This window comes from Macrosteles quadrilineatus, unplaced genomic scaffold, assembly GCF_028750875.1.
Source record: "Macrosteles quadrilineatus isolate MER2022 unplaced genomic scaffold, UCM_ALF_1.0 Scaffold_3__2_contigs__length_128488019, whole genome shotgun sequence".
Classification (NCBI taxonomy): Eukaryota; Metazoa; Arthropoda; class Insecta; order Hemiptera; family Cicadellidae; genus Macrosteles; species Macrosteles quadrilineatus.
Genome location: NW_026542596.1, coordinates 17,226,716 through 17,252,961, shown reverse-complemented (window position 1 = coordinate 17,252,961; position 26,246 = coordinate 17,226,716). Strand labels below are relative to the sequence as shown.

Below are 26,246 nucleotides of genomic sequence, written 5' to 3'. Positions count from 1 at the left end.
TTAAATAATTGATTGATTGATTAGGCGATTCATTTTAGACATTGTTTTGCACTGATTTCTTTCTTTTATACTACTACATAAACTACATATTGAATGAATGAATGAATGAATGAATGAATGAATAAATTCCTAGGTGAGACTGAGATCCTAGTATGAAAACCTACCCGCTCCTTGTAGCTCAACTTTTGTCATGCAAAATATTACATTTAGGGAAGATTCAGTAGTTTTTGTCTAAAAATATGTGTATTAGTTTTATTGTTAAATCAAGTCTTTGATTTAACAACTAGGCCTATGCCCTGTTATTATGATGTACGTGTACTGACAAGTAATTCAATAAATAGATAAATAAATAGGCCTAAAATTTAATTTTCCAACCTAACTACAAAGGACTTAATACGGTACTGTCACAAACCCGCGTGAAGTCTGACCTATCTTCCTCACATGTCTTTTCTGACATCCAATGGGATTTTTTAAATAAGTTGGGTTAGTAAATGCAGCACATACATGAAAATATTAAAACCCCATAATACCCTGTTCCGATGACACAATCTTGCTGGCTGCGTACTCATTCAAGTTTATCCCGCCAACACCTTCAAGTCAAATTTTATCAAAATGGAACTAAAATTAATCCACTCAAGTTATCACCTTCACAGTCACATAGGCTATCTATATAAATACACATATACACAAATTTGAACGAATGAATAGTGTTTTTAGCTTCTGGGGAAATGAAAAGAAAATGAAAACCAAAGTAAGTCGTTCCTGGGCCCAGGTTTTACCTTGCTACCCACCTACGTTAATAGCTATAGTACTTCCCTAGAGGCCCATAGGGATATTTGTCAAAATTTGAACAAATAGTGTTTTTGCCTCGAGGGATATCAAAATTAAAAATTATATCGGTCCCGTATCTATATATTATGCTCGTGAAAGGTAGTAGGCCTATGTAACTTTTAATGTAAGGTAGGCAAGGCCTAAATTCCTGATTCAAAGATGAGCATAATAATTCCGAACGGTGATTAATATTATCATATAATATAATATGAACCATATTATATATTATGTAATATGTATTACAATTTATGTTATGTTTCAGATGTTGTACTGTCCGCCGAACATAACCATCACCACCTTATGGGTGGATAATGGCATATCAGAATGTTTTATGGCGACTCAGACTGCTGTTCTAACTGGCATATTCATCATATTTTTTGGATCAATACAACTATGGATGTATCGTAAATATGGCACTCCAGTGTCAATGGATTTGCTTCCATCTTCGCCTCTCTACTACTTCCAGATTTTCATTACTTTTGTGTTATGTGCTCTTGCTTTACTGAGGTTTATTCTTCAAGTGATATTGTTCAAACCTGGAGTCATTTATGGATACATGGTAATAATGTTTGTTTCACAATGCAAAATATTATTTTACTTTAAGCTAATAATAGCTCTTCTTTTGCTATGGTTGGATTGGATTTAGGATATTTTTTTATAACGACATACCAAGGTGTGTATTTTAAGACTAAGATGGGTGAAGGAGTAATGAAAAATGAATGGGATCATAGCTGTATTACTGACTAAGACCATAGATAAAACATACTCCCTTAGTAGATTTCTCATCCTTATGGATCAGCTAAAGACAATTTTATTGTTGGTTCTGTAATATGGTGTACTATAGAGGTAGATTTTTGTTTACAATTCGTTTATTGTTATTTCAGTCATTTAAAACAACTTTTAGCCAAATAATACAAACTAATCATAAACAATAACTCACCCCCTAGTAATATAACCAAACAGTAAAGCACAAATCAAGAAATTAACACTAAAATAATTTAAATAAAATTTCATCGACACTAGCGCCCAGTGTCACCGCACATGAACTAGACACGAAAAACAAGCTTCAAAATTTACAATGGGATGAGAAGTCTACGTGTGTTGCTTAGTCTATGCTAAGACCATCAGCTGGTTCCATAGACATAACCATTCATTATATGCTCAGTCATTGATGAAACTAACGGTCTGCTGCACTAACAATATTGATACAAAGACCAAGCATAGTTAAGTTATAAATTTGACTCCCAGGGTGCAGAATATGTCAAAGAATAAGGATAATGTAGTTATGAAAGATGCTAATTTTTATTTGTACTGGTTGCAGATTGTATGGACGTCAGTCAGCATGATATCATTCATATTCTCCGCTGTACTGGTGTGGGTTGAACGACATTTCCAGCTGCCAACTGTTCCAGCAAGAGGTCACGGTCTTGTTTTACTTCTATTTTGGACGTTTCTGTTTTCCATGGAAAACCTTACATTTGTAAATCTAGGGCGTCACGACTGGTGGTTTCATCCATCCTCGTAAGTTAGTAGTTTGATAGTAGTCTAATTTTTACCATTGTAGTTAGATGGGTCATTGTACTAAAATTAGTCTAAGCATACATACAAAAGATCCTTGTACAAGAATCAGCCATGCATAATCTCTTTCTCGCATGCAACAAACACTTAGGTAGCACATTCCGAACCATATCTGTTAATGCTCCTGCTGAACTCTTGACTTAATGACTTAATCGGAACTTCAATTGGTTCATAGTTCATAGTTTAAAATTGTACATATATGAATTTGTTTATAATTATTTCAGCTGTTTGATAAAACAAGTCTTGCGTTTCTATTTTTATAGTTATGTTAAAACTATTACCCAATCAATGTAATTTACCTTATATTAATTAGGCTAGATAAATTTTGTGATGTTATTAGACCTAAATATGAGAATTTTATCTAAACAACAAAATAAAGTTTGACATGGTCATTAATTTAAATGTGTGTACAAAAAAGAGTAAAAACATTACTAGGATAAATTGACAATAATCAGGGTGTCTACCAGTCGGGAATTCCGGGAAATTCGGGAAAAAGTCGGGGATTTTGAAAGGTCGGGAAAAGTCGTGAAAAAGTCATGGATTTCGGCCGAAAGTCGGGAATAATCTAACCTTTCAAAATTAGGGATGAACGGGTCCCAAAACTTTAAAAAAATGTTCTGGATCTTATATTCCTGATCATTGGGACGGGATTACATTTGAGGGGTGGGGGATGAAACGAAAATGCATCGGAATTCCAATTCGATTCAGTGATGATCAAAATAACGATTTGAATCATGGGCATTCAGTGTCCATAATATACGTTTTTGAATCAGCATCCATACGTTATGGAATCAGTATCTATATACGGTATTGAATCAGTATCCATATACGTTATTGAATCATTATCCAAATAACTTTTTGAATCAGTGTCTATACGTCATTGAATCAGTATCCATATACGTAGTTGACTGTTACATTGATAATGTTACTTTGACTATCAGTATCCATATAACTTATTGACATTAATTATATAAGCTTTTCATTGAGATGAGACATTGCTTAGCCATACAAGTTATTACCATCCAAGTACATGGCATACACTGAGACATTGCTTAGCCATACAGGTTATTGCCATCCAAGTACACGGCATACACTGAGACATTGCTTAGCCATACAAGTTATTAACATCCAAGTACATGGCTTACACTGAGACATTGCTTAGCCATACAAGTTATTACCATCCAAGTACATGGCATACACTGAGACATTGCTTAGCCATACAAGTTATTACCATCCAAGTATATGGCATACACCGAGACATTGCTTAGCCATACAAGTTATTACCATCCAAGTACATGGCATACACTGAGACATTGCTTAGCCATACAAGTTATTACCATCCAAGTACATGGCATACACTGAGACATTGCTTAGCCATACAAGTTATTACCATCCAAGTACATGGCATACACTGAGACATTGCTTAGCCATACAAGTTATTACCATCCAAGTATATGGCATACACTGAGACATTGCTTAGACATACAAGTTATTACCATCCAAGTACATGGCATACACTGAGACATTGCTTAGCCATACAAGTTATTACCATCCAAGTACATGGCATACACTGAGACATTGCTTAGCCATACAGGTTATTGCCATCCAAGTACATGGCATACACTGAGACATTGCTTAGCCATACAAGTTATTACCATCCAAGTACATGGCATACACTGAGACATTGCTTAGCCATACAAGTTATTACCATCCAAGTACATGGCATACACTGAGACATTGCTTAGCCATACAAGTTATTACCATCCAAGTACATGGCATACACTGAGACATTGCTTCGCCATACAAGAAGTTATGTATACCTTGTAGTTCTGATTCTATCCTCTTATTTTATCAATGTAAACCAATTGAAAGATTCAGTATTTAAATCTTACAAAGGTTTTTATTTGTTTACACCCAAACATATCTTTATTTATAAAATGAATAAAATAAAATAGGTAACATACTTAACAACATGATGCTGCAAGTAAAAATTATGAAATAGGCAAGAAGCTCACTGATATTTCCAGAAATACTGGTTCTTCTAATGTATGATTGAAAACAGATATTTCACTCCACTGAGAAGTATGAATAGAAAAATTCCATGTTGCTTCGAATCGAGTTACATCAACATTTTTTTAAATCGAATCGTTGCTTTGAGTTGAAATGTTTTGCTGCTTCACACACCCCTACATTTAATACGGGATTTTCTTGGCATGTGATACGTTTCGATCGTCAGTGATTTCGCTGGGTCGTAAGTGACAACATATGTTGACGAAGGTACCGTGACCGCGAGACGGAAAAAGGTGTAGTAACATGGAGAATGGACCGAGTTTTTGGTCGGGATTTATATAAAAATGGTAATGAAAAGTCGGGAAAAAGTCGGGAATTCCATTTGAGAAATCTGGTAGACACCCTGAATAATGGATTTAATGTGCTTTAACATGTTTCAATAGTAAATATCAATGACTCAACTTTTCAAAGGCTTCTTTAAAACATGATGCCAATCACTTTTGAACTTATCACTTATCATACACAAATATTTATATGAACAGAGGGTATCTCACACATGACAGTCTTATCTGCAAGACCCTGTAAGGTTTCTGTTTATTCTCTTTATATTTTTTTAATTTGTCTTCTTTTCTTGGCTGTTCCAAGCAGATATATGAGCCAAGTAGCGTTAAATCTTGTACAATACTCTTAGTAATCTACGCTGTTTAGTGGATAGAGTACTTGGCAGACGTGCTAGAGGTATCCAGATCGAAGAATCCCATTGGTGACACTTAACTTTTTGTCAAAGATTTTGCTTAGAATGCCATTTCTTCTTAACTGTTCATCTTTTGTTAGAATTTGAGGCATTCATTGTACTTAATGAACGGAATTTAACCTTCATTTGATTTTTCCATTATCAGCAAGTTTGGTTGGTTAGACCATAGACTAACCAATACAAGTAGACTTCCCATCCCATTGTAAATTTTGAAGCACGTTTTTCGTGTCTAGTTCATGTACGTGACACAAAGGCGCTAGTGTCGATGAAACTTTGTTTCCGTTATTTTAGGGTTAATTTCTTGATTTGTGCTTTACTGTTTGGTTATATAACTATGGGACAAGTTATTGTTTATGATTAGATCGTATTATTTGGTTAAACGAGGTTTTAAATGGCTGTAATAACGGGAAACAAATTGTAAACAAAACACGACCTCTACATAAACCGTACATGAACTAACAATAAAATTGTCTTCAGCTGTTCCATAAGGATGAGAAATCTACTAAGGGAGTATGTTTTATCTATGGTTAGACTAAGTTATGACAGTAACTGCTGGTGTGATGACGTCATTTTTTCATCTTGCTTTATCCCGAGAGGCTCCCTTCAGCCGCTCCGATAAAACAACCAGACAGAAATCACCATTTTAATATACTAAGCTATATTTGTCAGGCCAGCGGATTGCATGTGATGCACGCTCTTTAGGCTATAAAAACGCCCTAAGTTTTGTAATATAAAAACCGATATTTTTTTACTTTTGGACCTTTTGAACACACCTTATACAGAACCAATCCTAGCTAGGCCTTTTGTGTCAGTGCCACAGTCATATCTTCACCAGCGGCTATTCATTCATGCACAAACCAAAAACGATGTCACAAATCTTTTAAATGGTTAATAATATTTTTATGTGTAACCAAGGCTTTCGAGTAGGCTAAACCAGAAAATTTAGTAACAACATGTAATAAACTATAGTATTTTTACCATTGCAGGTTTTCAGATAAAGCAGAGATGGGGTTGTTTGTGAGCCGATATGTGTTGTCGTTATTGTTGTTTGGCCTCGGCCTTCGAGCTCCAGGGGTGGTTACAACTCAAGATTACGTCAATCTGAACAACGCCTTCCACACTTCTCAACAATCTCGACAGGTCAGGTGACTTTGCTAGTTTTGTTGTTTTCTGTCAGATCTTAGCCTATTGTTTGTTGTCGTTCCATGCATTTTTTCAAATATTTTTAATTTGTAAATGTTTTTCTTTTCAAAATATTTATTCACATTGAAAATAGGTTCCTTAAGGTAAAAAACAATTTACTTTAAGTCATTAACACAATTTGGATGAACAAGTTAAAAGTGTTATATTAAAAAATTGTCTTGTTATAAACTATACTATTGGTTGATTAGTAATGCTTTATCTAGACCATAAATTTGTTGTCTGTCTTGACACAATCAGTTGGGAGATTAAGTTAGGCTTTAACACTGGAGGTACATTTATCAGTTCAGGGGCTTGAAATATATACAGCTAAAACTTACTGTACAATATATATATTTTTTTTATTAACTCATTGTAGTTTATTTTTCATGTTGTGGCCTATATAAGACTTAGTACCTACACCTAAAATATCTTGACTTATAAACATAATATGTTTACTATAATGACTTATACAATACATGACTTAAGTACCCAAACTTAAAGATTTGTGACCTAAATTAAATGACACTGAAATGGATAATTTCATTCAAATTCAAATTTATCTGTGATATAAACAACAACCTTTATTTTAATAATTACTCAAATAAATTGGGTTTGTTTACTTCTGCATAAAGATGAGCTAGACAAGCTTTTAAGGGGGAATTTAAATTTAAAATATATCCAACACATAGTTAAAAGGGGTAATTTTTTTTATGTTCACGATGAGTGTGTTAGTTAGGCCACTCACTCATGAAAAGTTCTTCAATTACTATAATATTTTGTAAAAAATTAAGATATGTCCCGTAAATATATTTAACAGCTCAAATGTACATTTCTCATGATGTCTCGCCAAATATATTTCAAACAATCCTTTATTCTTGTAAATGCCCTGCCCAATACATTGGTCTAACAACAGAACATTTTAGAAAAAGGATGAATGGACACCTTCATAACGTTAAAACCAACAAAGAAAAACCCATAGCACAACATGCCCTAACCCACATAACCTCCAATATGACAGTTGCTACACCACAAAAGCTGTGAAATCCCTAACAAAGAACCAATGCAATAGCTCCATGCTTAGAAGATGGGAATTGGCCTATCAATTTGTTACAAATTCACAAGCTCCTCTCCACCCAATTTGAACATAAGATAAACTCAAATTCCCTCCAAAATCTTCCTTACCCACATAACTTACTACAGTAGTAGAGTAAAATCAACGGTGTAAATATATATAAGTGTATACAGTTTATAAGTTTTAGTGTAAACAATCTAAGTGTTGGCAAGCCTGTAAGACATTTAAAACAGTGCCATAACTGTAATTGCCATCTACCTTCTACCTCTGAAGAAGCCCCTGAAAGGGGCGAAATATCAGTTTGATATGTAATTTCTATGTATTATATTGACCTCCACTCTTTATTCAGGTGAGTCAGTTGTGTATCCTTCCTTTCTCCTCAATAATTATTCCAAAGCCAAGTTGCTTTTTTCCCTTTGATAAACCTACTCTTGTAAAGTAATTCTAAATTTTAATGTACTAAAGGCCAATACTGTAAATAATATTTTTCAATTTCACAATCGCTTTAGAAAACTACGTTTTCATCTTCAGGCTGTTTTGAAAACTAATTCAAAAAGTTAATATATCAGTGGCCAACTAACTGATACCTACACTAGAAGAATGCCTGAACTGAAACTAGAAGAATACCAATATCTTTTTTTTACTAGAAATATAAGAATACCTACTTTGGAACCAAAAGATTGTGATTGTTTCAAATATAATTTTAAATCGACATTGTATACTTGCCCTAAAAACCATGTAAAAATCTTGTTATTTAATCAAGTCTGTTTGCAGGATGACAACACTGGCTCGACGTGGCGTACAGCGTGGCGTAGGATGAAGACCCTGATACCGTTTCTTTGGCCCAAAAGGTCAGCACGTCTACAGTTACAAGTCTTGGTGTGCATCCTTCTGCTAGTGGCAGGCCGAGTCATCAACCTGTTTGTTCCCATCTACAATAAGCTCATTGGTGAGTTGATTCCGTGGAATGTGTGATTGTGCATGTTTCCCTCCCTTCCCATAGCGTCATAGGATTGCAAATACCTTAATCTAATGGTCATAAACAGATCCCATATCCCGAACAGCTCGCCTTTACTACTTCCTTCACCACTTCCTACGTCGCGGACCTGTTTCCTTCCTTTCAATAGCATTTTAGGATTGCAGATACCTTATCTAATCCTCACAAACAGTTTCCACAACCCGGTGTCCGGACTGCTTGCCTTTACTACTTCCTTCACCACTTCCTACGTCACAGACCTCAAGCTAGTGTCGTCATTTGATTATATTTATGATCCATACCGTTTCTGTTTTAATATCTGTGGAAATATGCTATCAGCTATTTCTTTATCTACTGCATTCAAAAGTCAGCAGCTGATCATATGTCTTTGTTCTTGTGTCAAAATACTGCTTCCATAAGGATTACATTGAAACTTTTTGACCCAGCGGGGCGGATTCCTGAGAGACTTTTTTAACGCCATATAGATGTTGGCACTCACCGATATGGTCTTTATCACCATGCAAAATTTTAAAACAATTGATTCATCCGTCTAGGAGGAGTTTGCGTATTACGAAATGCATAAGAGTCAACGTATAAGAGCTTCGCTCAAGAAAAAAAAAAAACAATAAATGCAGTATCCTTAGTAAAAAAGGTTTGATAAAAAAAATTAAACTTTTTCTAAATCTTGACAATGTTATTTGCTGGTTACAGTGGACAGTATGACTACCACCCCACTCTACTTCCGCTGGGACCTGATAGTGACGTACGTTGGGTTCAAGTTCCTACAGGGAGGTGGTACTGGAGGAATGGGTTTCCTCAACAACATGAGGTCATTCTTGTGGGTTCGCATCCAACAGTACACTACTAGAGAGGTTGAGGTAAGTAGTAGCTCAGAGTCAACATCAACAAGTCTTTTTTTCATAGTTTTTTACACTAATCTGAAAGACACTTTTATAATTGACTATTGGATACTGAAGTACTGATGTTATTGGATCATAACATCTATATAGCCTAGACCAGCTGTTGCAAAATTTTGCTTAAAAAAACATACTTGTGTGAGCCAGTCACAGAATGCGCTAGTGTCTAAAATTCTATTTTCTGCTTTATTTTTTTTGCTGACACAGTTGATGGGCCATAAAAGTTGCTAAAGCTCACAATAATAAGTTATTCCATCAGTTTGACTGGGTAAAAAAGTTCCTCTATTTGACAGAAATTAATAATAGAGATCAGCAAAATCTGTCAGTGGCTCACATCAACTACGAGAATTTTGATAAAAAACTAGCGACAAGCTAGACCGCTTAGTTAGTTGGTTAGTTCCATCCGTTAGTTAGATGGAATGTTTAGTTGAATCAATGGTCAAAGCCTTTATTTTTACTCTAAGTCATGTAGGTTAGAAAGAACATACAGTAAAGCAATGCTTAACCCAAACAATAGAAGCTGGATATCTAAGTTTCCTTGATGCTAATGTTTTCGGTTATTCCATTTACAGACATAAACTAATCAGCTGAATACAATTTATAATATAAGTTATGTTTGTGCTGTGTAGAGTCCATTTTGATGTTAACATCATATCTCATGTTATTTACCATCTTTAATAATTTACAGCTAAATTGAACAATTCATTCATAAAATTTTGTTTATTTGTATACTTACCAAAATTATGAAGCCAAAATCTGTACAATTTACCCTGAAATGGGTGAGAAATATTTAGTAAACATCAGCTCTATCATGTGTAACTGGACAAAAAACACAAATCCAAATGAGTGTCAGATTTTGAAATAGGGTAAGACGCCTACTTACAGTATCCTAAGCTAATGCTGTATCTACTGTGTTTGAGATCATAATTAATTCATATGTGTTCCTACAGGTGACTTTGTTTCAACACCTGCATGGATTGAGTCTCCGATGGCACTTGTCACGTAAAACAGGAGAGGTAATATCAAATCAAAGCTATATCTGTTTTGAGCTGTTGTTGTGTGTTGAGCAAGTAACCTTTTCATTGCACAATTAACAGCAAAAAGTATTTAAACTTTTATGCGGTAATGATTCTTAGGCCCTGTACACATGAGGGCGGCAGCCGCCTAGGATCGTACACATGGCAGCGGCTGAAGCCGCGGTTACGCTGCGGTTGCGGTGTGAATTGACCGTCGCTCGACAGCCAGTACTGTATTTACCCAATTATTTTTCTTTTAAACGCGTAACGCTTGACAAATCTTTTCAGCAAAAAACTCAACTAACTCTTGCTACGCAATCTTTTTTAGTTTATGTCCTAAACGTATCTTCTTTTTGTACTTCTGTAATGAACAGATCAGTGTCAAAGTTTTCTGGTTCCACAGCAGCACGCATGGCCATTTAAACTTACACTACAAGCACTACATCAACTCCAGCCACAGCTACACACTTCACCAACACAGAGAGCGATGTCCACAGGGCAAGCGCGCAGATGTATGTGATCCTATATAGTAGCAACTGCAGTCAACCGCCCTCATGTGTACGCTCTCATGCCAACTCTAGTAACTTCAACCGCACGGGAGCCGCGGCGGTCGAAGGGAAATCTACGACCGCCGCGGTTAGTTGCGGTTGACTGGAAGTGGGCGGTTGCATGTGAACGGTCCCATTTGCTCCTTTGTACTTTCAACCGCCGCGGTTCCCCCGAAATAGCAACCGCGGCGGCTGCCGCCCTCATGTGTACAGGGCCTTAGTCTCTTCTAAACATCCTTAAAATCCAAAGAAATGTTAGAATTAGTAAAGCATTAAAATGTATTTAAGTTGTAATACTACATTTAGTTAGAAGCCAGGCCAGTCTAATAACACACAGGGAAATAACAAAGATGACCTATTTACTTTCTTTTCTATACTTAGTATATGGATAAATTAATGTTTTTGTAAACATTTTGAGTTTGAGTTTTGGGTGGAAATAGGCTGTTTTGGATCCCCTGAACTTAGAAAAGTGATTTTCGAAATGATGTGTTTGGATGTGGACTTACAGAGCTACAGACAAGACTCAAGGTCTGATTTTTAAGAAATTTTGTATGCATGGATTTATTTTATCTTCAGGCATTTTTTAATTTTTAAATTTTTTATGGTAATTTTTCCATAAAACCCCATAAAAATATTAAAAAATCAGATCAATCTGACCGGTTGAAGCTCAAATAATTTTGATAAAGGCCTATGTTATGATCATTTTAACTCTAAACAAAATGGTACAACCCCCAATGCTGTAAAAATTACAGTTCAAGAGTTATTTTTGATGGAAAAAAGCAACTTGGCTTTAGAATTTGTTTGGGACAAAGGATCGAAGGACACACAACTAACTCACCTGAATAAGTCCCAGGAGGTTAAAAGAACAAAAAAAGTAAGACAATTTAACTGAATTTTCGCCCTTTTCAGGGGCTTCAGAGATAGAATGGCAGTTACAGTTCTAGCACTGTTTTAAATGTCTTTCAGGCTCAGGCTTGCCAGCACTTCACTTGTATAAACTAAAAAATAAAAACTACACATAATCACACCATTACTTTAAATGTACTGTTGAAGTTAGTTGTGTGGGTACAGAACATTTTGGAAGGAATTTGGGTTCATCTTTGGTTTAAGTTGGGTGGAGCTAGTGAATTTGTAACAAATTGATAGGCCAATTCCCATCTTCTAAGCATGGAGCTATTGCGTTGGTTTTTGGATGGGATTTCAAAGCTTTTGTAGTAAAGTAAAGTAACTGTAAAATTGGAGGTTGTAGGTTAGGGCATGTTGTGCTGTGGGTTTTTCTTTGTTGGTTTTAACGTCATGACAAAAAAGAATTAAATGGACACTGTCATGACGTTATAGTAATATCCCAAACAATGCAAAAGCATTGCTCTCAAGTTGTCAAAATTATTACATTTGGGTGAAGTGTTGTTTAACATTTTGTATAGTTAATTCTTAGTATGAGATATTCGTATGACAAATGATAGCCAGGTATTCATCCTTTATAATTAAATTTCCATTTCCAGTAGATTACAATATTTTGAAAACCCAGCTAGTTCATAAATATTCTATGAATCATATTATTGAAAGTCTACTACATAACAAACAGAAAATATTAAGATAGTTACCTAAAATTACTCCCTTGCAAATATTTTAATGAGCCCTTTTTTATGTATAGGCTAAAACTTAGCTAGCTTACCTGAGGAAATTAGAATCCATAGACATAGAGATACTTAAAAAGTCAAAAAAATTAACACTTATGTTTTGCCTTTGGTATAAAAGTAGTACTTCAACATTTTTTCTAATCAGTCTACTCTAAACGACTGTCCTATCTTAGGTTGAAATGCTGTAGTTGTGTTGTGTATCTACATCTAGACTAAACCATTCTGAGGTAAGCCAGCTGAACTGCTATCGTTTCTAATCCTCAAGATAAAACTTGTGTTTTGTAGGTGTTACGAGTGATGGACAGAGGAACAGACAGTATTACCAACCTCCTGAACTACATATTGTTCAGCATCATCCCCACCTTGGTGGACATCGCTGTGGCTGTTATATATTTTGTCTCTCTATTCAACGCTTGGTTTGGCCTCATTGTGTTTGTCACCATGGCACTTTATATTGGTGAGATGAATAAAATAAATGTCTAATGCCTGGTAGGAGATATTTGATATTTTTCACATTAGTTAAATATGTTTTTAAGTTTTAGTTTTTAGTTAGGTATATTCATAATTTCTTAATCTTCTAAACACAAAAATCTTTAATGCTATAACAAACACTTTTTATAACACATACACACAGTGTAAGAATATTTAAAATAAGCATCAGACCTGATTAATATGAGATTACAGCCATCTTGTATTTTTTTTGTAAACTTGTTATGAATTACACACCACCAGACAACCTAGATAGGATTCAAAACTTAGATCTACAGTGCTGTCCCCTGGATGGGAAGTGAGCCTGAGACCTAATCCACCCTGAGATCCACCATTATCACTTCTGCGATCGCAGCTAACTGCTAAATATCACCCTTGGTCACAGAATCTTCATTGTCTTCCACAATCAAGACAACATATGTAAAGATTAAGATTATCATTGTATTCTGTGTTGGCGGAATCAGAATCAGAATACTTTATTCTTGAACATAGAGTACAGAATAGGCGTCAAACATTACAGAGATTTAATTATAAAACAGTATAAAGTTGTTGGGCTTTGAGGCGCTGTCGGTAGTGATGGTTATTACCATGAGGGTTGTTTAGTTCTCACTGGAACATCGGTGATGTTCTCCAGTTCATGAACTCCTCAACTGTGTAGAATGGTCTCTCCACAAGCCAAGCCGATAAGCGTTGTCTGGTGCTGCGTATGCTGGGGCCTTTTATTGTCTCTGGTAGCAGGTTCAGGAACTTCACTCCCATGTAGGAAGGCTTTTCTTCAAAAAGAGTTAGATGATGGACTGGAAGTGTGTAATTCATAGCCTGTCAGGTGTTATCGCTGTGCCTATCCATACCTCGGAATATTTCCTGCGGACTGGTTTTAATATTTCCTGCGGTGTTGTTTACGTCAACATCTCCCATGATGATAAAAAAATATTTAACAACTCCTGGTTCTCATGAATATTCCAATAGCCTTCAATGATTTCAGCCGAATTCTGAATAACCCATGGTCATATGGAAATCAACATAGCCCCCTGCCATTGCAAATAAATTCTCATCACCTCCCGTGGTAGACATAATCATCAGTGACAGTATCTTCATCATCGTCATCCATGATTCCAGCTAAATTGTAAACATATTATGCGGTCGTATAAACATTTCTACTGTCTTCTACGATTGTGACAAAATTCTTATCATCTCGTGCGGGTGTGTAGACATAATCATCATCACCTGCGGTCACGGAAGTTTCCGATTGCGCCATCTTTACAGGCAATTTAAGTATCGGTATTGGCATCGACTTGATGATTGATTCTTGATGGTGATATCAATGTCCATGTATCGGTGGTATCAAGAATTGACAGATCTCTAGTTTCTTTTGTGATTTTCCAGCTTTGGCTGAGTTTGTATAATTATCTTGTTACGTTTTTCTGTACTTTCTTAAATGGAGACTATATCAGATTCCACATCTAATATATAAAACTCTCGTGTCACAGTGTTTGTCTGCAAACTCCTCCGGAACGACTTCACCGATCGTTATGAAATTTGGTGTGTAAATTCTGTAGGTATGCGAATCGGACGTAAACTATTTCCCGTTTCGAAATTCTTAAAAGGGCTCCGCCCCAGTGGCTCTGGAGTTTCCCATGTTAACCTTATGAGAAATGGAATTAATGAATCTTAACAGCTGTTTCAATTAAACAAGTTGGTTCTGTTCTATGATGTTCAATAGCATTAAAGTTACAAGGATTACCAACAGGGTGCAGCACTATTATTTCTTTTACATTTATGACAACAGCTAATTTGCAACCAAAAGGTGAGTGAGCGTAGCGAACGAACTTCAACCTGGAGGCGAGTTAGCGTAGCGAACGAGCTAACCTGAAGGCAAGTGAGCGCAGCGAACGAGCTCCAACCTAAAGGTGAATGAGCGTAGCGAACGAGCTCCAACCCAATACTTTAATACAATTTTGTGAAAACTGATTTAATAATCATGATATTTTGTGGTTTTTCAAGTTTTGGCAGAGTTTGTGTACTTACAGTATCATGTAATTTTTTTTGTACATTCTCACTTAAGGATGGGGTCTGTTTCTAAATCCAAAAACGTCGTTAGGACTCTCTTCTTCATAATCGTGATAGAAAATGTCAGCAATAACGCTTCAATTAACATTGTCTATTTATCTGTATTTTTTGCTTAAGGCCTATTTTGCTTGGAGCGATAGTCGTGTGGCGATAATCGCTCCGCGATAGTAGCTGGGCACTGCTCTGACGGAGTTTGCGTTGTCCTGTTTTGCTTGGAGCGACTATCGCAAGAGTCGCTAGCTACAGTCGCGGACCACTGCCCTGGGTACCAGTCTGAGCGATAAACGCGCCGCGACTGATGTGCAGCAACACATGCGCAGAACGTCATAACAGTCCAGTTCAATCAGTAGGCACATTAATAATAGGGGTTAAAATAGCCATAATTTACTTTTTTGTTCACATTAATTTTTCTTTTCATGTACTGTTTTGGTTATATTTCCTTACACAATCATTTCATTTTCTACATTAAATTGTAGAAGAAATAGGTGACTCTTTATTTCCAGCAAACTTTGCATTGTCATTGCTCAAATGGTTGTGTTTAAATTTTTTTAGGTAATCCTCGTCTATTCGAATTTAAATATAAAATGCTTGACTGTTCCAAGTTGAATATGTGTTATCGCTACAGTCGTTCCAAGCAAAATAGGCCTTTATGTGGTTGAAAGGTTGACAGTTGCTCTTTGGTAAATATAATGTTCCCATTGACTCCAGCCGCTACCATCATCATAACTGAGTGGAGGACCAAGTTCCAGCGTAGTATGAACCTGGCAGATAACGCAACCAAGGCTCGATCTGTAGATTCTTTACTCAACTTTGAGACTGTCAAGTACTACGGAGCAGAAGACTATGAGGTTCAAGCCTACAGAAGTGCTGTCTTGGAGTACCAGGTGTGTTTAGTGAAAATATAAATAATAGAGAAAGACAGACTCCACTTCAATTTTATAACAGTATGGATATTATGAAATTGAAATGTAACATTTATTTTTGAAACTAAAGTTGATTTTTTTTTATGTTATGAACCAGTCAAGGACCATTGTCATAGTTGGTATCAGGATTTATTATCTGAAATAGTTTATAATGTTGTTGAACACTTTACAGATATTTTACAGACAACATACAAATGAACAATGCTTATTCCAGATGTTTAAGAACTACTATGACAGTCCAGTATGTTAGGAAACCAAAATTTACAAATGGAATGTTTTTGGCGCCTCTTGGTCTTTGATCTTGAATTTTCATATTATATTAATATTAGAAAAACTTATCATCATACAAATAATTTCAAATGATCTACGTTATTTTGATAATGAATATGTGTGGTAGTTCTAACAATCAAAAGTGAAATTTGAATTTGAAGATGTTTTTGAATTTAGGAAGTGTTAATGAAGCTCGTTTTACTGTATTATTATTATTAATTTTCATTGAGATTCAGTAAATGATGTGTATTCATCTAGGTTGATCCTGTAAGTGTCTTTTAATGTTCACAAATACAAATCAATTTTCATTCAAAGTATTTTTACAGAAAGAGGAGTTCAAGAGTGTAGTATCGCTGAACCTCCTCAACTCTATCCAAAACGTGATTGTGTGTGGTGGTCTACTGATCGGGTCACTGTTGTGTGTGGACCTGGTAGTCAACGAGGGAACTCTCACAGTCGGAGATTACGTGTTGTTTGCTTCCTACATCATACAGCTCTACGTCCCTCTCAACTGGTTTGGTACCTACTATAGGTCAGTCATCACTTGTATACTTGATAGGTTAAGTCTGGTTAAGTGTACTGAAAATTTTAAAACAAAACACAAGAAAATAAACCAATAACTTGCCTAGAGTGTTATCCACTTCACACTATTTTAATGATATTTGTACTATAGTCACTATAACAACATTATTAGGCCACTTATTAATCATTGCCAAAGTTTCAAATGTGCTGAATCAACATTGTGTCTTTTAAGGACTTAGTTTTAGGGACATTTTTCTAGCGGTCTGAGATACAAATTTGTATTTGTTGATTCTCAGTAAAAAAAACATCATAAAAATTGAAATAAGTTTAGTTTGTTAATAGGAAGTTTTACATCAACAGATTTTAAATTTAACTAAGTAAATTACTTGTTTTAAAGATATTGCATTGCTTATCGAAAAAAAAGAAGAAAAGAAGAAAAAAAAACAGTTGTCTTTAGCTAAATTCTGTTCAGAAACAAATCAATTAGCATTATAGTAAATGTTAAAAGACTACCTATGTTTAATCCTTGAGTGTATTCAATCCAATATATGTAAAAGCTTCTTTCACGAGATTAACATATAAAGTCTTTTACTACTGTCTTAACACCAACATGAATTAATCATGATTAAGTTTTCTCTCATACTTTTTTGATATATTCTGTCATATTTACTAAAGAACTAGTGTACCAGTTGTTGAATTTGAGCAATTGCTAAGTATTACAGGCGTTATTTAAAAACGAATAACAGTCATAATTTCTGATGACTTTAAAAGATTCGACTCAAAGATTATGGAAATACTCAAGGTGTACATAACAGATCGATATAATCAACATTTTCTTGTAAATATCTTATCGTTTTTCAAAAGCTGATCTTGTTTTTTAGTGTTTTATACAAATAGCCTTACTCATAGCCGCATTAGGTTGTCCATAATAATGATTATAATTATAAAAAAAATATTATTTCTATTTCTTCTCCTTGGTGATGTTCTATCTATGACTTTCCTATGTTTCCATAGTTTGCAAATCGGCTCTTTCAATGATTACTAAGAAATGCAGCACAGTGTTAAAAAATTCAGTTTTCTTTTTAGTATATCAAATTATCCAGGCTCTCTTTCTTTTTTCCATTGTAATATTTACGCCAACCCAACTTAAAATGGTAAATATTTCATTTCAACCAAGTCAGTAAATATTTGTAGCAAACTTATTGACTGTTTACAATCAAGATTTTATGTTCTTCTCACTTTTAATTTCTGACAATAGCTGGAGTTTCATAAAAATTTTTCCCATGTTAATCTTATGGAGAAATACAAAACTTTAAAGGGCCCCAGGGCCTCACTCTCTAATTATTTCCTTAAAAAGAATGTTTTCTGCACAGCTTCACGTGCTCTTCCCAATGACACCAAAAACATGTCAATTGTTTCAGTAGTTTCGGAGGAGTAATTGTCACAAAAAACCTGCTTGCGTTTTAAATAAGTATAGATTAAAATCAACCTTAAACATTATTTTACAACCTCCAAGAATAGGTTAGTTAAGTTAAAATTGTAAGTTAAATTAAACTGAAGTCTTTTAAAAAACTATCCAGATTGATGTAGTTGTTTGCTGTTTCACTCACCACTATTTGGTCCTTGGTATGATGTAGAGCTATCCAGAAGAATTTTGTAGACATGGAGAACATGTTTGATCTGCTTAATGAGGAGCCTGAGGTGATAGACGCTCCTGGGGCTCCTCCCATCGCCATCACTGGGGGACGTGTCGAGTTCCGCAACGTCGTCTTCTCCTACGTCCCTGAGAGGTGCGTCCTGAGGAACATCAACTTTGTCGTCCCACCTGGCAAAACAGTTGCTCTGGTAAGTTTGTTCTTCTATCGTTTCCTCACTAGTGTAGACCATATGAAAATTGACTGATGAGAGTTCTGGAGTTTCTGGACCCAGATGACATTTATTGAAGTTATTCAGTAACAAGCCCAGGGTTTGGACTGTTCGTTCATTAAAAAAACATAAAAATTTCCAATTGCGTGGATACAGTCTAAATTTTTGTCACAAATTATGTTAGTAAAAAATGTTTATTTCTACAGGTTGGACCATCAGGTAGTGGCAAGAGTACAATTATAAGGCTGTTGTTCCGGTTCTACGACGTGGAGCAAGGCTCCATCTTCATTGACGGACAAAACGTGAAGACTGTAAGACAAGACTCTCTAAGACGAGCCATCGGAGTTGTACCACAGGACACTGTGCTGTTCAACAACACAATCAAGTGAGTCTTCTATTGGGTAGAATCAAGTCTCTGAGCTACAAGATTTATATCTTAAGATTTCGATTGTCTAAAATAGTAAAATAGTTACAATCCTTTTCTGTTAAAGTTATTGTTACCAGGTATCAATCTCCCCACCTTTTATTATGCCTCCATAATTCCTCTCCCGTCTCACTCCTCTTTCCTCCCCTCCCCCTCCCACCTCTCTTCATCCATCCTTAGTTTAGGTCTTCCTCTCGGTTTAATTTTCTCTATAACCATTACCTTCATGTCCATAAGAGTTTTCTCTTGCATGTCCAAACTATGTCTGTCTCGCTTTTTCAAACAAATTTTGATATTCGTTTGATTGCTATTCACATTTTGATTTGGCGTAGAGTCTCTTAATAAATATTCTTGATTTGTTACAGGTACAACATCCAGTATGGTAGAGTCAATGCTCTTGATGCTGATGTGGTGGCTGCAGCTAAAAGTGCTGATATTCACAGCAGGATACTGTCTTTCCCTGAGGCTTACAATACTCAGGTAACCATCTGTGATGATAAGTAAGAGACAGTTTCATTTATTGAGCCATAGATAAAATTATGTTATCAATTTTAAGAAACTTGTGATTGGTTCTTTTAACTAATAAGTGACAAGTGTAGTTTTACTATAATATTATGGTACAATACCTCGTCAAGTAATCCAATTGTTGATTGAGTTTAACAACCTACATGTTTCGCCGTGAATACAGCATCGTCAGGGTTACAAAAACGAAGACATTGATGTCACTTGCACACAATAAATACACGAATACGAACATTTAATCACGGAGTTCGTATTCGTGTATTTATTGTGTACGTGTGACATATTACTTGACAAGGTATTGTACCATAATATTATAGTCAAATAAAGTAATTCAGGGGCCATCAACATGGAATTTAATAGTGTAGCTTTATTGATACTTAATGTCCCTTCACTATTATTTATCATTTAATTGATAAATTGACACATACAAATTCTATTCGGAAACTACTAGCCAACCCCTAATTCTAGGATGTATAGTTACTTCTGATAAGTCTACTAAGTTTAAACTCTTGTTTTATTGGCTAGAATCATTTAATGATACCCATATTTGTGTTTGGCTACTAGGTAGGAGAGAGGGGACTAAAGTTGAGTGGGGGAGAGAAGCAGAGGGTGGCCATCGCCAGGACCATACTGAAGGCACCTACCGTAGTGCTGCTTGATGAAGCTACCAGTGCACTCGACACACAGACTGAGCGCAATATACAAGCGGCGCTGCAGCAGGTATGGTATCTATTATATTAGTGATACAATCAAATTTTATGTAAACGGTTAAGGCCATTTCCCAAATAAAAATATAGGCATATTGCATATCAAAATGAAGCTTAGAGTGTGTAGATTTGACGAAAAGTATTGATATGGGCGAACTCCCTAAGGGCTCTGCCCCACAGGCTGATTTCCAAAGGGCTACGCCTTACATGTTTTGGAAGTTAACGCTATTCAATTAATTTAGTGAACAACAGCTGGCCAATGCAAGTGGCAATATAGTTTGTTTGTTTACATTTTTGTTTACTTATTTTATTATTTACTTTTATGTTCTTAAAAGAGGTGTGGTGAATAGACAGTGAAGCTAGAAGCTATTTCTAGCTGTTTGATACAAGTGAGTGTTAAAGGGGTTCGAAACACTCTGAATATGTGATTAACAAACCATGTATGTTGTTCGTTCCAAGAGGTTGTCACCGATCTTTAACAGGTCGCCATTTCATTGAAAAGTATTAAAGACGTTGTGAAAGAGAGCGGCGAGTTCAGGTACAACCGTACCCACCTTGGCCAACTTAGGACGTAAGGTATGAAGGTTCCACTGCTTTTAACAACCTTTCATATGAGAATTCCTCGAACTTGGGCCCTTTAAATGAAATATAAAGTCAAAGTTGATTAAATTAATTTAATGGTGGCTTCTGTATACCAAGTACACCCGTGAATTCGCGGGTAGAACCTCTTGTTCTCAGTTAATTCTAAAGTTATAAAAAAACAAATCTTGATTGTAACCTTACAACTTTATTTTAATAATCTTAGATTTAGCCAGAAAATGCTGTTTCCAATGTTTCAATACTTATTATTTCGTTATCTCTGTTCATTTATAGGTCTGCAAGAACAGGACAACTATAATTGTTGCTCATCGGTTGTCCACAGTCATACATGCTGATGAAATACTTGTGTTAAGAGAAGGGGAAATAGTTGAACGTGGAAGGTGAGTTTATTCACAGGGAACTAAAAAATTAAATTATTGTATGCTTTTCAATAGAGGAAGTTCTCTAGTGTAAAAAAGTTATCCTTGCCTGGGATACCTTTCCTATCTCCTACATAAGTGGCTTTTTTCTAGATAAGTGGACTTCCGTGGCAGATCCAGTGGCGGATCCAGAGGGTGGGCGAACGGGGCGACCGCCCCCCCCCCCCCTCGGGCATACATAATATATTTAATTATTTGTCACACTAACTTTGGCCAAAGAAATGTTATAAAACTGCCATTTTGGAGACTTAGTTTACACAAATTTTTCGGGGTGGTGATGGGGGGGGGGTACCCCCGAATCCCCCAGATCCCCGGTTCGCCCCCCCTTGTGACTGTTCTAGATCCGCCACTGGGTAGATCTTAAGGTGAGCTCTGAACCATTGGGACGCAATATTATTAAATTAACATTTGGTTTTTTTTTTCGGACAAAGTTCTTCAACATAGAAAAAGTTTTTGTCTGAAAGACTTATTTTGTTTTTAAAATAGTAGGGGTGTGCGAAGCAGCAACAATTTTTTGATTCAAAGCAACAATTCGATACAAAAGGTTTTCAATTTGAATCGATGCAACTCAATTCGAAGCAATACGGCATTTTTCTATTCATACTTGAAAATGGAGTGAGGTAACAATAGGCTAACTAAGCATGTTGATATTGATTTACAATATTAATATTGTATTATTTACAATGTTAATATTGATTTTACAAATAAAGATATGTTTTAGTGTAAACAAATAAAAACATTTGCAAGATTTATACTGAAACTTTCAATTGGTTCACATTGATAAAATGAGAGGATAGAATCAGACCTACAAACTACAATGAATACATAGCAGACCTACAAAAATACCAAATTTATCAGTCTAAAACATCAATATTACTATGCTAGTTAAGTATCAAGTAACAATCTTTCAGACCTGTGTTATTTTTAGAATGATTTTGTAGTGACTTGTTTTGCATATTACAGTAGTAAAACATGTCTCACACTGTTTACATTTAACAAATCTTCTCATCATTTGTAATGTCAAAACAAAAAATTATAAAACAATTAAAGCAATATTTACAAGCAAAGAATTAATTAAATAAGAACGCCTTCACAAAGGTAAACCTATGAAACAAAGTCCTCGTTGGCTAACTGCTAACATCTGTTTTGACACCTAGAAGCTTGATATTAGAGCCCCATTGTTTCTAATAAATCCAAAACCATGATTCATTTTTAATTCTAAATAATACTCCATGTTTTTAAATAACCATTCAGTGGTCTTATTTGTATATTTAAGATACATCATATGGCGTTTATATATCAACATTTTGATTCAAACTTCTTCAGTTTGCACTCACATTTTTATATCAAAGTGGTAATTTTATTTTTAATGTTGACATAAATGATTTTTTATACTTGTAGACACGAAGACCTGGTTGCGGCCGGAGGAGTTTACGCCAACATGTGGCAGCAACAATTGGAGAACAATGAAGCCAACGATGGCGACCAGGACCCTAGTCAGACACCTGCAGACGACGAAACTGCCAGATAACAACAAATGTGTTTTAGCTGTATATAGGTATACTTTGTTTTAGTTTTAATAAAATGAACAAATCTAATTTGTATCTCATTACCCTCTCATCATACTAAATGGCAAAAATGTTCAAAAACTGTAAATGTAAAAACATGATTAAAAATATAAATAATCTAAGTGCAACTTCAACTACCTAGGTACCAAAATGCTCACGCGATAAACATAAAAATATCAAAATCTTAGAGATTTTTTTTGGAAATGTCTTGTTGTGGCATAAAGAATTTGTTCTGGATAATTTAAGAAAATATATTGTGCAAATAAAACAAGAATTCTTTGGAAAACTGATACAACCACATATTCATTAGTCATGAAAAATAATTTAAAATAAACGGTTTCAGCAATCTGACACATACTTTCTCCCATTAGCTTCTCAACAACCTTTCATGGGTAAGTGATGAGAGTAATTATGATTTGTAATAGGTAAAATCGTAAAAGTTGCCTTTCAAGCATTGACTATTGATAACATACAATAAACATTTTATACTTATATGCCAACCCTGTACGAAGAATGGGTACTCTGCTAGTATAATAATAAAACTAGAATATATTTGTAATTTCAATCAGGCTGCTAAACAAACTATTAATATAGACAATGCTAAAACTAAGCAGTGATTAACTATTTTTGGTTTGATTTTTGCCGTTTCGATTTCCCCTTTGTATATAGTATTAAGAATTTACCTTATTAATTGTTTTTCTCTTAATGAAATGCAGTTAAAATTGTTTACAAAATATGTTAGGCCTACTTGATTTTGATCATCTTTGGAAAGTAAATAAAAGAAAAACAGTGAACCAATAAATTGAAACCTTTCCAACTAAATTCCCACTGGGAAAAGGGAATCAGTATTTCCTGGAAACATGCTCTATTGCATTACCTCCAAAGTTTCTCATCTAAGTTGGAGGATTTTATTTAACACAAGTTACCAGTTTTAAGACGTAGTTGGAATAATTTCCTAGCAAATCATTCGACCTGTATACATAAATATACTGATTATTTATCATCTTACTAATATTATAATTAATAAATGTAATTTATTTATTGTGATAGTAGTACCCTAAGATCTGATCACGCACAGGATTCTATATTCTTTCTGGTTTCTTTGGCTTTTTTCTTCTACTATGTATATATTTTTCTATCCAAAAACTATAAATATCATTCAAACAAATAAAATAATACCCCCGCCGCAGCAAACAGGCTGACCAAGTGAACTGCCATTTGCCTGATTGGATTTTCACTATTTTCTTAAACATGTCAGATTGATTCCCTATTTTAATAACATTACTTATAACGAGAACTTAGGTTTGCTGCTACAGGGAGGGTAATAAAGGGTAGTAAAATGTTAATAGCTTAGTATAAATAAATAAATTTGTCAAGTTGGGTCAAAATATATCCATAAACAAGCAGAAAACAACAATTTACTTATTGAAGGAATTTTATAACACAATCCGTTGTACCTACAAAGGAATTTTACAATATTATAATTTTTTTAGTTTACTCCGTAACCAATTGCCGTACAAAAACACTTCAAACTACAAAATAAAATTTTAAGTTCTACAAAATGGTTTTGAGAGAAATTGGGAAATTCTATGTTTTGAGGGTAAGAAAGTTAGAAAAACCAAATGTTAACCCATAAAACTAATTTATGTAAAACCAAAAACCTTGTTCCAATGGTTTGATCTTGCTAGTTCACAAACTGGTCCCGGGTCTAGATCTTACCATTAGACCTACGGTAATAGCTTATTCCCTATGTGGGAAATCTGTTAAAATTCAATCTTTTCATCTTTAGCTGCATATTTTTATAATTTAAGAGGGTCCCACCCGCTGGCTGGTTACCTTAAACATGGTCTTAAAAACTGTGTTTATCAAGTTGAAATAAACTGTAAAATATTCACAAAGATTCAAACTATGTACTTCTAAATTTTATATTTAAGTGTTATTAAAAATAATTTTGAAATATCCGTGAATTAATTAATTACCAAATTTAATTTATAGTTACAAAAAATAACTGAACTCTTAAATATTTGATTATTTAATTCTAGGAGTAATTTTGGTAAAGGTATTGACAAAATGATTAACAATCCAAGGGATATTACACTACACCCTTGGGCTGGATAAAGGTAATTAATATCACTTATTGGTGCTCTGAACACCCCAGAACTTCCATTGAACCAGCCAAAGTGCCTGTCCTAACTGACCATTAAACATGATATCCATTTCCAAACATTCAATACCTGGAAATGTTATTGGGTCTGTAATTATATCTGCTAAATACAGCAACTCAATGAATAATAGTTATCAATGAAAAAGTTATTGATACTTTAGTTTCATTTTAATATACTTTTTAATCATTTTGCTTATTGATTAATTGGATTTCAAAAGTTCTGTAATAGTCCAATAAAATAAGACATGGTGGTATGCAAAAAGTCGGATAGTTTTGATTTTTGGACATGTTAAAATCCAAGTTATCCACCTCGAGGTACCACGGCGCTCCACGGGGCGCGCCACTCGAAATAGCGAAATAGAAATCATCTCGGGAACGGTTGGTTGTACTGAAAGTATTACTTTATTAAATTAAAGGAGGATAAATTTGTGACAGTTTAAGCCCAACACCAAGTACACAGCGTAAATAATGGTCTAAATACATACCTTCAAAATAAACAAATTTTCCAAATATGTATAAAAATTGTGATTTTTTTTCAATATTTCCACAATTTAGTTGTTTGAAGCAAACACCGGATGGAATTAGTGAGTATGCCAGTCTATTTGGTATTAATACTTAATTGTAATAAATTAAAGTATGAATAAAATACTCCTGTCACAGCAAACCTGCAGAATAAGCGATTTTCCATTATTTTGCCTGATTTGATATTCACAAACCTATTTAAATAACATTAGGTTTAACAAGTACCCAGGTTTGCTGCCACAGGGAGGGCAATAAGGTATATTTTATTATTAAAATAATAATAGTATGGTAAGAAACAAATAAATTTACCAGTTTTTTATGTATCTAGGGAAACATCCCTCATATGTGTATGTGTTTCATGTATGAGTAGGGGGAAATACAGTACAGGGAAACTACAATACTCAACAATATTCTCCATAAGAATAACATAGGGATTTTAATTATGCATTTTTTTAAATTTTCTCCGTAACTTATAACTGTAAAAAAAATTTTACGTACATAATTATTTGTTTTCTAAGCTCTACAAAATGGTTTAAAAAAACATTGGAAAATTTAATGTTTAGAGGATCAAAAATGAAACATCAATTCTTACCTATAAAACCTCCCATAAAGCAACCGTTCCCATGGCCCGATCATGCTTCGCAAACTCGTTTCAA

The 26,246-nt window shown here is 34.7% G+C and overlaps 1 protein-coding gene across 2 annotated transcripts in view; it reads left to right on the top strand.

The window, feature by feature from the left end:
- Positions 1 to 22,925, top strand: part of LOC128988643 (ATP-binding cassette sub-family B member 6-like) — a 33,093-nt gene extending 10,168 nt beyond the window's left edge. For both annotated transcript variants that reach the window (XM_054410127.1, XM_054410126.1), the window contains exons 2-16: positions 1,094 to 1,390; positions 2,153 to 2,352; positions 6,160 to 6,313; positions 8,202 to 8,376; positions 9,115 to 9,281; positions 10,271 to 10,336; positions 12,810 to 12,981; positions 15,792 to 15,967; positions 16,603 to 16,808; positions 18,436 to 18,643; positions 18,871 to 19,049; positions 19,454 to 19,568; positions 20,175 to 20,330; positions 21,191 to 21,297; positions 22,738 to 22,925. In XM_054410127.1, the coding sequence (XP_054266102.1) occupies positions 1,094 to 1,390; positions 2,153 to 2,352; positions 6,160 to 6,313; positions 8,202 to 8,376; positions 9,115 to 9,281; positions 10,271 to 10,336; positions 12,810 to 12,981; positions 15,792 to 15,967; positions 16,603 to 16,808; positions 18,436 to 18,643; positions 18,871 to 19,049; positions 19,454 to 19,568; positions 20,175 to 20,330; positions 21,191 to 21,297; positions 22,738 to 22,867 (2,508 nt within the window). In that variant the 3' untranslated portion in view covers positions 22,868 to 22,925. The remainder of the gene's footprint in view (positions 1 to 1,093; positions 1,391 to 2,152; positions 2,353 to 6,159; positions 6,314 to 8,201; positions 8,377 to 9,114; positions 9,282 to 10,270; positions 10,337 to 12,809; positions 12,982 to 15,791; positions 15,968 to 16,602; positions 16,809 to 18,435; positions 18,644 to 18,870; positions 19,050 to 19,453; positions 19,569 to 20,174; positions 20,331 to 21,190; positions 21,298 to 22,737) is intronic.
- The last annotated feature ends 3,321 nt before the right edge of the window (positions 22,926 to 26,246 follow it).